We start from the raw sequence: 15,225 nt of genomic DNA, 5'->3' as shown, positions 1-15,225 counted from the left end.
TCTCAGCACTTTCCTTTTTGTTACTACTTTTGACATGCTTTGTGAATGGTCATTCTTGCTGACAATCAAAGGAATTGCATCCCTCCCTTCTCTCTGCAGCTTTGAAGTGTGGATGCTTTGTGTGAAAGGGAGATAGCTTGAGGGCATTCTGGGAGGAATCCTTGTGGTGTTCATAAAATAATACTAGTTGAAGCTGTCATCTGATGTCTGGAGCTTTGAGTCCACTGGGTGATGTGATTAGGAAGCCTTTTGAACTAAAGCACTTGAGGCCTCAAGTGGGATGTACTCTCATCTGAAATCATTGGCATAGAATTTCTTTGGAGATATAGCTGCTCTGCCAGAGGTTTCCAGGAGTGGTGAAAATCCTGCTTGCAGCAATGTAGTGGGAGCAATTTGAAGGAAATTACATACTATGTTTCTCTCAGGGCAACAGACTGATATTTTAATTATTTATTGTAATACAGATCTTGCTTCCAACACCAAGTATCTCAATTTAGAGGGAGCATATTTTGAGCAAGTTCACTGGTTTGCTTCTTTACTGATATACTTTAATAGCTCTTGTCATTCTGTTCATATCATAGAATTCCTACAGAACAGAGGCCATTTGGCCCATTGAGTCTGCACTGACTCTCAGTAGCTTACCCAAGCCGTTTCCCCATAACCCCACATATTTACCCTACTAATCCAGCGAACCTACACATCTTGGGACACTAAGGAGCAGTTCAGCATGGCCAATCAACCTAACCCATACATCCTTTTTAGGTCCTTGGTGATATTTGATTGGAAGTTTACATGCATGATTTTGTGGCACATTACCCACTTTCGCAGTTGGAATCTGTATTCGGATCTCATGTGGCCTTTTCATAAGTCAGCTAGTCTACTGTTTTATAAAAACAGGTGTTATGCCAAGTAGCACCCAATGTAGTATCAGCAAATGTGTCCTGCAGAATAAAATAAATGAAATCCTATGTTCATTGCATGGCATATTTGGATCCTTGATTAGGGGATTAAATACTGCTCATTTTTCTGCATAGACTTTAATTGAGAAGCCTTAGTAATTCTTCTGTGTACTGTTGTTCCTTTTTAAAGCTGAGAATATGCAACAAGATGGAAGATGTATCAGATTAAAAGTAGGCACCTGGTGCACAGCATTGACAGTAGTCTTGGGCTTGGGTGGTTTTTGCCATTTGGCAATAGTGATGGCACCAAAACAAGGCTAAGTTGGCTGTGTGATTTGAAACACTAAACCATTTCTATTGGATTTCTACTAACTTTCTGAATTTCAGAACCTTGAGTGCATATTTTGAACTTGAGTGTTTGCAAAGTAATGTGATTTTGTAATATTATTCACAGTTCTAGTTTGATTCAGATTTAATAGCTCCATGTCTAATTGGCAAAATTTGTCATCAAATATGACACAAATAATTAAAAATCCCTCAAAATGCTTAACAGCTTTACCATGAGAGTATAATGGATTTTTCGAAATTTTATACTAAGTCCATATGAACTCCATGTTTAATTTGGAAGATAAAGTCCTGGATTTTATTTTCCCCAAACTTGTGTTTGTCATAGGTATTTTTAGTGTTGCTGTTTAAACATGGGCTAGTTGACTGTCTCCCTGGTGTCTTGGTGGCATAAGCTTGTTTTCTTTCAGCGATGTTAATTGACTAAACTCAGAATCCACTGAATTCCTTTACTTCAATTGTTGAAGCCCCTCCTCTCCTCACCACATGCAAACATGCTGGTATTTTTAACATTGCTGTTTAAACATAGGCTAGTTAAATGTCTCGCTGGTGCTTTGGTGGTGGAGTAAGTGTGTTCTCTTCCAGCAATGTTGGTTAACTAAGCTCATAACACACTGAACCACCTCCTTCCCCCCCCCCCCCTCTCTCTCTCTCTCTCTCTCTCTCTCTCTGTGCCACCATACACCAGCACATAATGTGATGGGGTACCATTATAGATACAGAAAAATAGTATCAAATCACTGCAGGACACAATTTGCTTTAACTGATGTAAAAGTTGGGTCCTGTCCTGACTCTAACATGAGACCATCTTGAATTTTTTTAAAAATCTCTCCACTCTGAATTCACTTCATAATTTCTTGTATGGCGGGGGCAGGGGGGAAGGATGGTTGCTGTTGCATTGACTCAGATTGCACATGCAATCACATGACAGTGGGATGGAGACATGCAAAACATTTGGATAAATTCTGCACTGGTAATTTCGCCATGTGTTCCTTCATGAATGTTAAGCATCTGTTAAAAAAAAAAATCATGGCATAGTTCCATGGTCAAGTAATTTTAGTTGTGTACCTAGTCAAGTACTGTACCTGGCTGTAGAAATGTTTTTGCTGTTTAGGAGAACTACCAAGTATATTTTGTCTGGGAGCAGGGTTTCCATATACCAAGTAGTCCACTGAAATTAGCCATGTTTCATTACCTCTAATTCTCTGTTCAACTTCTCCAAACAATCTTAAAGCAGCTTTCAATCTTTAAGCAATTCAAAATAAAATTAGACTGTGCAAATTACTTTGGCCTAATTCTGCTCCTATGTCTCATCCCCCCCCCCCCCCCCCCCCCCCAATTCTCCTGCCTTTTCCCCATAACCCCTGATCCCCTTTATTAATCAAGAACCTAGCCATCTGTCTTAAAGACACTCTATGACCTGGCCTCCACAGCCTTCTGCAGCAAAAGGTTCCACTGATTCACCACTCTCTGGCTGAAGAAATTCCTCATGCATACTTCAAATATCAGGAAATCTCAGATTTTAAGGTAACTGGCAGAGGGTTGGAGGGGAAATGAGATGAGCCATGACACCTGAGATAGTTAAAGCCTTTGCTCCTGGATAGCTGAGTAAATCTGTTTGGCCTCCATCTTAAGTTCATCTATTGAGGTGGCAGTGGTTAGCACTGCCTCAGTGCCAAGGACCCAGGTTCAATTCCGGCCTCTGGTGACTGCCTGTGTGGAGTTTGTACATTCTCCTGGTGTCTGCATGGGTTTCCTCCTGGGTGCTCCAGTTTCCTCCCACAGTCCAAAGATGTGTGGGTTAGGTTGATTGGCCATGGTAAATTGCCCCATGGTGTCAGGTTAAATAAGTGGCGATAGGGCCTGGGTGGAATTGTTGTAGACCTGATGGGCCAAATGGCCTCCTGCACTCTAGGGATTCTGAGACCTTGCAGTCCCCATGTTTTTGCATCCAACTGGTTTTTAAGATTATTCCATGGTTTTGTTTTTCAATTCATTAACCCATGAGTTGACCCCATGGGTTGATCACTATAGGACGTATATCACTCTACTCCATCAGTATTTGCCAAAGAGAAGGACTTGATGGATGAGTCTGGGAAAGGGGGTGCAGATAGTTTGAGTCATGCTGAGATCAAAAAGGTGGTATTGGGGTTCTTGAGAAACATTAAGGTAGACAAGTCCCCCAGGGCCTGATGGGATATACACCAGGATACTGAGGCAAGGGAGGAAATTGCTGGGGCATTGAGAAATCTTTGTATCCTCACTGGCTACAGGGGAGCTCCCAGAGGATTGGAGAATAGCCAATGTTGTTCCTTTGTTTAAGAAGGGTAGCAAGAATAATCCAGGTAATTGCAGGCCGGTGAGCCTTACATCAGTGGTAGGGAAATTATTGGAGAGGATTCTTCGAGACAGGATTTATTCCCACTTGGAAATAAGTGGACGTATTAGTGGGTGGCAACGTGGTTTTGTGGAGGGGAGGTCATGTCTCACGAACTTGATAGTTTTTTGAGGAAGTGACGAAGATGATTGATGAGGATAAGACAGTGGATGTTGTCTACATGGACTTCAGTAAGGCCTTTGACAAGGTCCCTCATGGCAGACTGGTGCAGAAAATGAAGTCGCATGGGATCAGAGGTGAGCTGGCAAGGTGGACACACAACTGGCTCAAAGACGACAGAGGGTAGCATGGACAGGTGCATTTCTGAATGGAGGGCTGTGACAAGTGGCGCTCCTCAGGCTTCAGTGCTGGGACCTTTGCTGTTTGTAATATATAAATGGAGGAAAATGGAAATGGTTTGATTAGTAAGTTTGTAGATGACAAAGGTTGGTGGATTTGCAGATAACAATGAGGACCAGAGGGTACAGGTCAGTTGGAGACTTGGGTGGAGAGATGGCAGATGGAGTTTAATCTGGACAAATGAGGGGTAATGCATTTTGGAAGGTCTAATAGAGGAAATATACAGTAAATGGCAGAACCCTTGCATATTGATAGACAAAGGGATCTGGGTGTACACGTACACAGGTCAAAGTGGCAATGCAGGTGGAGAAGGTAGTCAAGGCAGCATGTGGCATGCTTGCCTTCATCAGCCAGGGCATTGAGTTTAAAAATTGGCTAGTAATGTTGCAGCTTTATAGAATCTTAGGCTGCACTTGGAATATAGTGTTCAATTCTGGTTGTCACACTACCAGAAGGCTTTGGAGAGGGTACACAAGATTTACCAGGATGTTGCCTGGTATGGAAGGCACTAGCTATGAGGAGAGATGAGAGAAACTTGGTTTGTTCTCTCTGGAATGACTGAGGTTGAGGGGTGACCTGATCAGTCTACAAGATTGAGGGGCACGGACAGAGTGGATAGTCGGAGGCTTTTTCCCAGGGTGGAAGAGTCAATTACTAGAGGGCACAGGTTTAAGGTGCGAGGGGCAAGGTTTAAAGGAGATGTATGAGGCAGATTTTGAGGGAGGTAGTGGAAGCAGAAACAGTACTGACTTTTAAGGGGCATCTTGACAAATACATGAATAGGATGGGAAGAGGGATATGGTCCCCAGAAGGGTAGAGGGTTTTAGTTCAGTTGGGCAGCATAGTTGATGCAAGTTTAGAGGGCCGAAGGGCCTGTTCCGGTGCTGTAATGTTCTTTTGACAAGTAACATTGTCACACAAGGACCTGAGCATGGGTAGTGTGAACTGCAGGCACTGTTTTAAAAAACAAAAATAGCTCTTGGAGCTGGCAAGGAGGCAGGTCAAACACAACTTGTACCAGCACTGGATCGTTATTGCATCCACAGGTCCATGCATATAGTGCATGTTTGAGGGGGGAGGGTGGGAAAAAAGGTAAAGGAGAAAACAACCAAAAGTACATATATTGAAAGATAATGACTTGCTACTTTGTTGGTTTAAGCTCGAGCTCTGAAAGCATCAGACTCCAAAGCCCCAGTACCACCCTAGGAAGGAAGAACCTGTATTAAGATTAATCCCCATCCATTAGGCTAAACAATTTAAACATCTGAAATGTAAATTCTGACCTGACATTATCAATCCAGAATGTTGGAACATAAATACATAAAACCAGATGGCATGAAACACATTGAACTATATATATTCAAAGAAATAACTAAACTTGCAACAATATTTGGGGCCCCCCACCCCTGTAAAGTCAAACCCATTGCACAAGTGTCATTAACCAGGTTTCCAAGTTAAATCCTTAAGTCTTGCAGGCAGCAAGACACTTAACTGGACCTGAGCCAGACACCACCAACTGTTGCTTGAGGACAATTCAAAGCAGTATGTGACCATGTATAAAGGGTTGTTCAAATACAATCATTTGGTTTTTGGCATATCCACCAGTCTGGCGATCTTTCTTGGGACGATGGGCATCCTGTTGCAAGTCATTCCTCAGGTTGCAGTCCACTTGGATGACGTCTCAATTACAGGGAAGACTAAGGAAAAGCACCTCAGCAATCTGGATCAAGTTGTAAAAATGTTTTCGGAGACAGAACTACATCTGAAGAGGAGCATGTGCATTTTGCAGGCACAAGCAGTGGTTCCTAACCTTGATGTCATGGCATGCCTCTACACTAAGATTTTGAGGCATGCCTCCTATTTGTCTTCTCTTACTGGGAACTTCATTTTAAACATTGTCCTGTCCTCTTATGTTTCACATCTCCATGTCTCTCTCTTGCTTCTCATTAGGTTTTTGCACCTTTTGAGTTTTACTTGTGCAGGTGCATTGGACCCCTCTCCAGCTCCAAGTTCCATTGGTCAGGCACATGGGCCTGACCAACTATAAAAAATCTAAACTATGTGAGGCTCTTTCTCAGCTGGCATATACATGGGAGTCCCAAGATTTGAATCTTGGAAATGTCAGCTACAGATCTGAAGACTAAAGTTAGTTTTTAGTCTGAATTTTGAATCATTTTCGCTGCACAATGGGTGGGTGGGAGGCCTTCATGGCCAGTGTGCCACGACATTGGTTGGGAACCAATGATCGAGAATCTATGCCACAGAATCACTGCACAAGGCTAATCTCCTGTGGAGGAGAAAATTTGAGCCATCAAGGAAGCTCCAGAGCCTAGGAATGTGTAAGAGCTGAGGTCACTTTTGGGCTTGGTAAACTATTAAGGAAAGTTTTTTTTTTGTCAGACCTGTCTACAGTGATTCTGCTGTATCCATGTCTACACAAAGAAGCCAAATGGATGGTTCAAGTTTGCGCACACAAGGCTTTCGAGGATATGAAAGTACTGCTGCAATTGGATAATCTTCTACACTTGGGTCCAGACAGGGAACTTATCCTGTCATGCAGTGCCTTACCCTAATGTGTGGGGGTGGTACTTCCTCATTTAATGAAGGAAACCCCTTGGTTTTACATCTAGGACACTAGCTGAAAAGGCATTCTCAGTTGGACCAAGGTTCTAGCTATAGTTTCTGCAGGGAAAAGATTCCATCAGTACCTTGATGGTGGTTCCTTGACCATATGTACTGACCACAAACCATTTAGTCTTTTCAGTGAGTTGAAATGTATTCGTCCCATGGCCTCAGCAAGAATACAGCAATGGCTCTTGCATTATCAGCTTTGGGGTAGCATTGCTGCCTCAGTGCCAGGGACCTAGGTTCAATTCTGGTCACTGTTTGGAGTTTGCACATTCTCTCCCTGTCTGCATGGGTTTCCTCCCACAGACCAAAGATGTGCAGGTTAGGTTGATTGGCCATGCTAAATTGACCCTAGTGTCAGAGATTAGCAGGGTAAATATGTGGAGTTGAGTAGGGCCTGGGTGGGATTGTGGTTGGTGCAGACTCGATGGGCCAAAGAATCCCTGCAGTGCAGGAGACCAATCAGTACAATTATTGTGTACAGAGCAGAGATGATGCAGATGCATTGAGTTGTCTCCCTTCATGGGACTTGCCATCCAAGGCATTGTATCCTGAGACAATAACTCAAGAGACTCGCAGGCCAAAGAGGTACTTCAAACTGGATGCTCAGGTTTACATCTGGAATTTTGGTAGTAACCAGAGGTGTATACCAGGAATTTAAAACCATTATAAAGTTTGTCACAAGTAGGCTTACATTAACATTGCAATGGAGTTACTGTGAAAATCCCCTGGTCACTGCACTGTAGCACCTGTTCAGGAGGGAGAACTTAGCATGGCCAATGCACCTAATCAAGTCTTGACTGTGGGAGGTAACTGGAGCACCCAGAGGAAACCCACACTATGGTCTGGTATCTTGGGTTGAGACTGCAACATTGAGTTGTTCAGACACCAAGACCATATTTGTTGACGTTGTGACTCGGACAGAAAAAGTTTGAGTCAGCAACCATTGCAGTTAACATGGCAGAAGGTAATACTGCTATGGGTATTCAAGAAGTGGTTCCTAAATTTCCAGGTTTGCCAGTTGACTGCTGGCGAGTGAAAGAGGAATGAACATGTACAGATACACAATCTACCTCTTCACCTACGATTCCAGGTTAATCATTACAAGATTCACCAATGGGTGTTGAGTCAGTTGCAAAGCTACTGACAGACTTGGACATTACTTTCTTTGTATTTCTGTCCTGATGGGGGTTGGAAATTAAACGGGGGCGGAGAAAGAGAGAAGTGTTAGTGTCATTTTGACTAGTGTTCTTGCAAGCCTTTCTCCATGTAATTTTTTTACTGGCTCGGTGGGATTTGGCAGACTTTTCGGTGAGCAAGAGGGTGACCTGTAAGTGACACCTATTTTTACTAGTGCTCTTATTTTCATGTTACTATTGAGTTATTGTTACTGTTAACTACTTTATTTATTGATATGAAGTTCCTCCTTTTGAACACTTGATTACCATATTTGTGGTCTCAAATATCTCACACAGCATCTCACCTTTATCATTAAATACACCAGTTTTTTTGTTTATAATCAAATTTCTATTACTGATTTTTCTGCTATTGCCCATCTTCAGTAGGTTTAAAACAAAGGTTTTACATTCCATTAAATGCTTCCTTCAAGCTTAATTTGTGAAGAATTAACTTTATCAATCATTCAAGATCCTGAGTGGACTTGACGGGGTGGATGTGAAGAGGTTGTTTCCTCTTCTGGGGGAATCTAGAACTAGGGGTCACTCCTTAAAAATAAGATGCTGCCCCTTTAAGGCAGAGTTGAGAATCTTTTCTGTCAGAGGTTGAGACACTTTGGAACATTCCTCAAACGGTGGTTGAAGTAGAGACTTTGAATACTTTTTGAAGGCAAAAGTAGATAGGATCGTGATTAACAAAAGGGTGAAAGATTACTGGGGATAGGCAGGAATATGAAGTTGAGGTTACAATTTGATTAGCCATGATCTTATTGACTGAGCAGGTTCGAGGAGTCAAATGGTCTGCTCCTAATTCATATGTTCATCTGTTGCAATTAAATGCATGCTGTCCCCAATTAAACAATCACGGAATCATTGCAAGAGTGTATGGGCCAATGCACTCTGGGAGCAGGATTTTCCAGCTGTGCTCACTGCAAGGCTGGAAAATCCCACCTGAGGTCAATGGACCTTTGCATGGTCCATGTTTCCATGATTCTCATGGCAGGTGGGAAGGGAAAATTCTGTCTTGGGTGTCTGAGGAACTGAAGAGTTTGTGGCTTTACTGTGCTATCTTGGAAATCCAGTTTTAAGGTACAGGTTAGCTTCAAACTCATTCATTCTTGCTCAACATGCAACTTATTGGAATTAACACCATTATACTAAGATGTCATGTAAGGAGAATATAGGACCAGATGCACTGTGCTGTCATGGTGTAGAGCTGCAGGTTAAGGATGACATGTTTAGTTTCATGTTGTCCAGCTATGCTTTTGTGGGATGACTCAGAACAGGCAGTCATTCTGAGGGAGTTGGAAATATTATTTTTAATAGTGGAGTAATTACTCATTACTACCAGTAATTCATTCACTGACTGCAAGCAATTATTGTGAAGTCTGGTGCGACCAGAAATGAGCTGAAGAGCTAAACTCAAATTGTTCTGGGGTAGTTGGAGGAAGTAGTGAGTTATCAGATGTAACAAACAGAATGCTGAACCGCCAGATTTCCTTACTAATCCCTAACCACAATCTAGTGGTGTCCTTTCACTATTACATTGCATTATTGTCAAACCACATTTTACAGCTCTTTTCATTCTTCCAGGTTCCCATCTATGAGATGAGAAATGACGGCCATGATAATTTGCTCGGGGCACTTCTGATTGCTGGCCAGTACGTAATACCAGAGGTATGTGTACAGCCTGCAATTAGTTCAAATGTTTAATATGGTCATTTTTAGTTAATATTTATTAGTTTTTATTTGCACTCCTGACATTGTGTTCAATTATTAGGTCAGTCTTTATTTTCAACACCAATTGTACAGAGGAAACCGGGTGACAAAAATAGATGCAGGAAGTTTTACTGCATTTTCTTCACCGAACTTGCGTCCACTTGTCAATGCTGAAGTGGAAATTAAAGGTGAGTCACAGTTGGACTTTGATCATTTTGTAAATTTGAGCAGTGTATTTTCTCTACACTGAGAAAGTTGGTAAAATGAAATTAATAAATCTATTAGGTGTGATTTGGAGACTTTGAAACAATTTTTTTGGTGTAGAAATCTGGGACAAAAATTTATATTTTGGACCAGGAGTCCGACGTTGAAGTCACATGGGAGTTCCAACACTCCTGTGTCAGGAGTAGTCACCTAGTATTGATTTTTTGTTTCCACTTGATAAGCCTATTCAAAGTCAGAGGGTGCACACATTCTTCAATTGGGGATGGCGGGTGGACTGTCAGAGGGACACTAAGATGCCCTCCAGCATGGGAGAAACTAGCATGTCGTTCCAGGTAAGGAAGAGAAGTTGCCTCCATCTTGCGGCACCCTCCAACTTTAACAAGTTTGAACTTTAAAAAATGGCCAGAGCTGCCTTTGGGCCTCTGATTTGCCTTAATTGGCTACCTGTTGCTCTCTGCATCCAACCCAACTTCTGGGAAAATGCCTTGGGGTGGGATCATGCCAGTAATGGGTGTTGCACCAGGCAGCCATGTGAAATTACTTGCATCTACCTCTGTTGTCTCTCCCCCCATTGGCCTGTGAAAATTCAGCCCCTGAAATGAAAAATAAAATCCTAGTTTTGAGATTTTATTAAAATTAATGAAATCAGTATTTTTTTCTTTCATGGAAACATTTGGAATGCCATATTGTAATTCTACACTTAAATTTCCTTTTGGATTTTTAGCCCTGTCTAAGGAAACCACAGCCTATTTCTCCTGAGTTACAGGAGCGACAGTTTGAGTTCAGGAGCCAAGGAAAGGGGGCAAGGTGGGGGGAGAGAGGAGTAATGGATGAGATGGGAAAGGAAGGTGATAGGCCAGGTGAGTGGAATAGAATGTGGTGGTGTGGAAATTTGAAAGGAATTGCAAATGTGTATATAATTTGACAGACAAATTGGAGCAGGTAAAAGTCATTGGCTGCCAATGGTGGAGCATTTGAAGTTGGGGATTCACAAGGTCAGAATTGGAGGGGATTGAAGAGATGGGGAGGGGTGTTAGCTTGGAGGGATTTGACAGCAAGATGCAACCTAAAAGTCAAGCCTTTGGTTTCTAGTAGAGCAATGTAGGTCAACCACCACCTCCCATGATGTGGGCCTTGGTGTGAGTAAAGATATCGTAGCAGAATTTTGGATGCACTCAAGTTTATGAAGGATAGAATATACGAGGCCAGAGAGTTTGAAATAGTAAGGTCCAGAGTTGAATGAGCTGAGCCAGGAGGAAGTAGGCCATCTTAATAGTGTGGAAATGTGATTGGAAGCTTGTCTTGGGTCATGCTTGTTTTTATTCTTTCATGGGGTATGAATATTGCTGGCAAGGCCAGCATTTGTGGTCCAACACTGCTGCGGTTCTAAGTTATGTTCTGAGGCAGCTGCAGCCCATATGATTTTGGTACACTGCAATGCTGAGAAGGGAGTTTCGGGCTTTAAGTGATAATATATATATATATCACTTAAAGCCCAAAACTCCCTTCTCAGCATTGCAGTGTACCAAAATCATATGGGCTGCAGCTGCCTCAGAACATAACTTAGAACCGCAGCAGTGTTGGACATATATATAGTTCCAAGTCCAGATGATGGGCTTGGAGGGCAACTTGGTGCTCCAGTGCATCGACTGCCCTTCTCCTTTCACATCTGAGGTTGTGGGGTTCGAAGGGACTGTTCAATGAGGCTTGGTGAGTTGTTGAACTGCATCTCATTTTGTAGACACTGCACTGGTGGTGGAAGGAGTAAATGTCTAAGGTGGGATGTCAATCAAGCAGGTTGCTTTGTCATGGGTGATAGTTTCCAGTGTGGTGTTGGAGCTGTACCCATCTAGGCAAGTGTAGAATATTCCATCATAATTGTGACTTGCATCTAGTCGGACGGTGGATAGGGGAGTGAGGTGTTGTCCATAGAATTCCCAGTCTAACTCTTAAAGCCATGTAACTGGTGCAGGTAAATTTCTGACCAGTGGTAATTCGGAAGTGGGAGTACTGTAAAACATCAAACATTTCTTTTTGGAGATGATTTTTGCCTGACACTTGTGTGGTGCATATGTTACTTACCACATAGCTCAAGCCTGAATGTTATCTAGGTCTTGCTGCTTGTAGATACACTGCTTCACTATCAGAAGTCTTGAATGGTACTAAACTGCAACGATAAGTGGAAAAACCTAGTTCTGACCTTATAGAAGCAAAACATGGGGGAAGCATGCACCTAAAATAATAGGAGGGGTCTGAGATATTTAAAGTTAGTACTCCAAAGGTATTCAATGACCAATGAAGTAAAGCACTCATAAGGATCCCAAGGGCACTCTGTTTTTTTGTCTCCATCTGACTGACAACACACATGATGATTAAAATAGCATGTTGTACACTTTATTCCAAATTACTAATAAATGAGTTAATTACACCTGTGGCTAGTGGCTAATGCATAGCAAAATGTGGGTTAAATGGTCTATGATTTTGCAGTATAAACCTGCAAATTTGAGTTTACTAATTCCAAGTTTGCTATTTCTCCCCGGGGCTGCAGCTCTCACTGCATCTCACTTACAGTTCGCCATTGACCCTTTCTCATTCTCCTAGTCTTGTGAACTTTGTACCACTGTTGTTTGTCTGTTATCTTGCAACATATATTTGGGGGCATTTATCTGGCTGTGGGGCACACTTTGAATACAGGGAACGCATTTCTATGGCATGTAGGATTTTTTTCCTCTTATAGATTGCTTGCCTGTAAAGTATGAGGTGTACTTAACTTTGTAAAGCACACAGCATGTGTCTCCTTTTGAGGAACATGTGCAGTTGGAGAGCATACGTGATTTTTTTATTGGAGTTTCCTTTTAGTGAAGGCGGAATCAGGTGTTAACTCTTTTAAGACTGAGTATTAATTGTGGATGGTGTGATGAGCATAATTTAAATTGCTTGTCAGCCTTTTGTATGCCCATCAGAATCCAAGGTACCGCTGATTCATTTGTACATGTAGCTGTGCAAGAGCTTTCAGTCCAAAAACCAAGTTGTAATAGTAGAGCAGTAGCCTAAACCGCAATATTTTTGTACTTTGGGAGGTGGGGGAAAAACTTGTGTAAGGTTGAAAGGGATGGCCCGGACAGTGGAGGTTAGAGGTGGAAGGCAATACTCAACCATTGAGTAACAGCAAACATTAAGGCTACACTGGGAATATGAATTTTAAAAATTGACCAATTATAGGAAGATGCATCCTAGGAAGAGACTTTGTGCTTGCACAACTGTTATCCCAGTGGATTCAACCACTAGTTAGAAGGAAAAATAGGAGTTCTGGATATTGGAAATAAGAGGAAGAACTTGGGGAATGAACACACTTGATATTGGAAATAAGGCGGGTTAAAGTTCAAGCATTCGGATGGAGGGAAATAGTTTACCAGAATTGTGGGTTTTGATTTGGCATCAGACCAAAGTTGATCTCTGAAATTAATTTTGTTGAATTTAATAACATTGCGCATCTTTAACTGATTAGTTCAATTATTGATATAAAATTGAAGTACGAGCTGATCTGTAAGAATTCAGAAGAAACATATCACTGTTAAAAGTTAGACAAGAAATGATAGATCTTCTAGTGCACACTAGAAAAAAAAGTGGTGGTCATTTTAAAGTTGGTTAAAATTTTTGCTTTCACCACATTCGCACATAAAAGCAATAGCCCTGATTTTAACATGGAATGACAGTCATGTTGGCAAGCCTGAGGCAGGCAAATCCTCATTCAGCAGCACAAATAATATTGAACATCTTTCAATGCAGAAATAATAACTGCCAATTAATTCTCTTGCATTTGATATTCAAAATTATCAGGGGTCTGGACAGTAAATGGGAAGAAACCATTCACATTGGTGGATGGGTCCAGAGCAAGAGAACACTGGGTTTAAAGTGTTTGGCAAAAATGCAATGTGCCATGGTGGCACAAGAACATTCTTTACAGTGAGTAGTTAGGATCTGGGGTACACTGTCTGCAAGTGTAATGGAGGTAGGTTCAGTCATGGCTTTCAAGAGGAAGTTGGGTCATTATCTGAAGAGGAAAGATGTGCAGGCCTTCATGAAAAAGACAGAAGTGGGATGGTGAATGGCTTTTGCAGGGAACTAGCACAGGCACAATAAATTGAATTACCAACCTGTTGCAACTATTGTATGATTCTAGAATGTGCTGTGATCTGTAGCTATATTACAGATCAAATCTTATTTATTAGTGTGGTCTACTCTACCCTTGGTTTAAACTCTTGAGTACATGTTCATGGCTCCTTGAAAGTGCAGTCACAGGTGGACAGTGAAGACAGCATTCGGCATGCTTGGTTTCATTGGTCAGAACATTGAATACAGGAGTTAGGATGACTTGAAGTTGTACAAGACATTGGTAAGGCTGCACTTGCAATTCTGGTCACCCTATTGTAGAAAGGATATTATTAAACTAGAAAGAGTGCAGAAAAGATTTACTAGGATGCTACTGGGACTAGATGGTTTGAGTTATAAGGAGAAGCTGAATAGACTGGGACTTTTTTCACCAGCATAGAGGAGGCTGAGGGGTGACCATATAGAGGTCTATAAAATAATGAGGGGCATAGACAAGGTAGATGGTCTATCTTTTCCCAAAGGTAGGGGAGTCTAAAACTAGAGGGCATAGGTTTAAGGGGAGAGATACAAAAGGGTCCAGAGGGGCAATTTTTTCACAAGGTGGTGAGTGTCTGGAACAAGCTGGTAGAGGCAGGTACAATTTTTTGTTTTCTGTTACATGGGTAAAATGGATAGAGGGATATGGGCCAAACTGGGTGGCATGGATAAGTTGGGGCCCCAAGGGCCTGTTTCCAGGCTGTAAATCTCTGACTCTGGTGGAATAAACCAATTAGAAAATTGTAGCAAATTAAGGTAGTGGAATTGAATGTAACCAAAGCATGTATTTGTATTGTGCCTTTTAATGTAGTGACAAATGTTGCAGTAAACTTGGCACTGAGCCCTATAAGCCAATATTGGGGCGGATGACTAAATGTTGGTGGATTTTGAGGGAGTGGCTTTAGAGGCTTGAAAGAAAGGGGATTTGTGGGTGCAGTAAGGGCACCAGCTCAAGGCATGTATACCAGCTGTGAATCAATTGAAACCAGCAATACTCAAGAGGCCAGAATTCAAGGAATTTGTGTCCGGCGGGGTGGGGGTGCAGCAAGCTAGGGTAAATGCATGGGGTTATGGTGATGGGGCCTGTGGTTGGTGCAGACTCAATAGGCCGAATGGCTGCCTCCTGCACTGTAGGATTCTATGATTGGCAGATTTAAAGGAGAAAGGAAAAGTATCTAGGAGAGAACTATTAACTATAGTTTTCATAGAATCATAGGTGGCTACAGCACAGGAGACCACTCAGCCCTTGATAGACGTAGTGGGCAGCACAGTAGCAGTGGTTAGCACTGCTGCTTCACCGCTCCAGGGACATGGGTTTGATTCCCGGCTTGGGTCACTGTCTGTGTGG

The 15,225-nt window shown here is 42.1% G+C and overlaps 1 protein-coding gene across 1 annotated transcript in view; it reads left to right on the top strand.

Moving 5' to 3' along the window:
- The window catches only part of LOC144506762 (uncharacterized), a 160,104-nt gene that overhangs the window by 29,848 nt on the left and 115,031 nt on the right, over window positions 1–15,225 (top strand). Inside the window, 2 exon segments of the mRNA XM_078233119.1 lie at window positions 9,378–9,461; window positions 9,565–9,691. Coding sequence (XP_078089245.1) covers window positions 9,378–9,461; window positions 9,565–9,691 — 211 coding nt within the window.

The sequence above is a fragment of the Mustelus asterias genome, chromosome 18 (assembly GCF_964213995.1).
Source record: "Mustelus asterias chromosome 18, sMusAst1.hap1.1, whole genome shotgun sequence".
Taxonomy (NCBI): domain Eukaryota; kingdom Metazoa; phylum Chordata; class Chondrichthyes; order Carcharhiniformes; family Triakidae; genus Mustelus; species Mustelus asterias.
The sequence above is the reverse complement of the archived record's forward strand: the minus strand, read 5'-3'. Positions and strand labels throughout refer to the sequence as shown.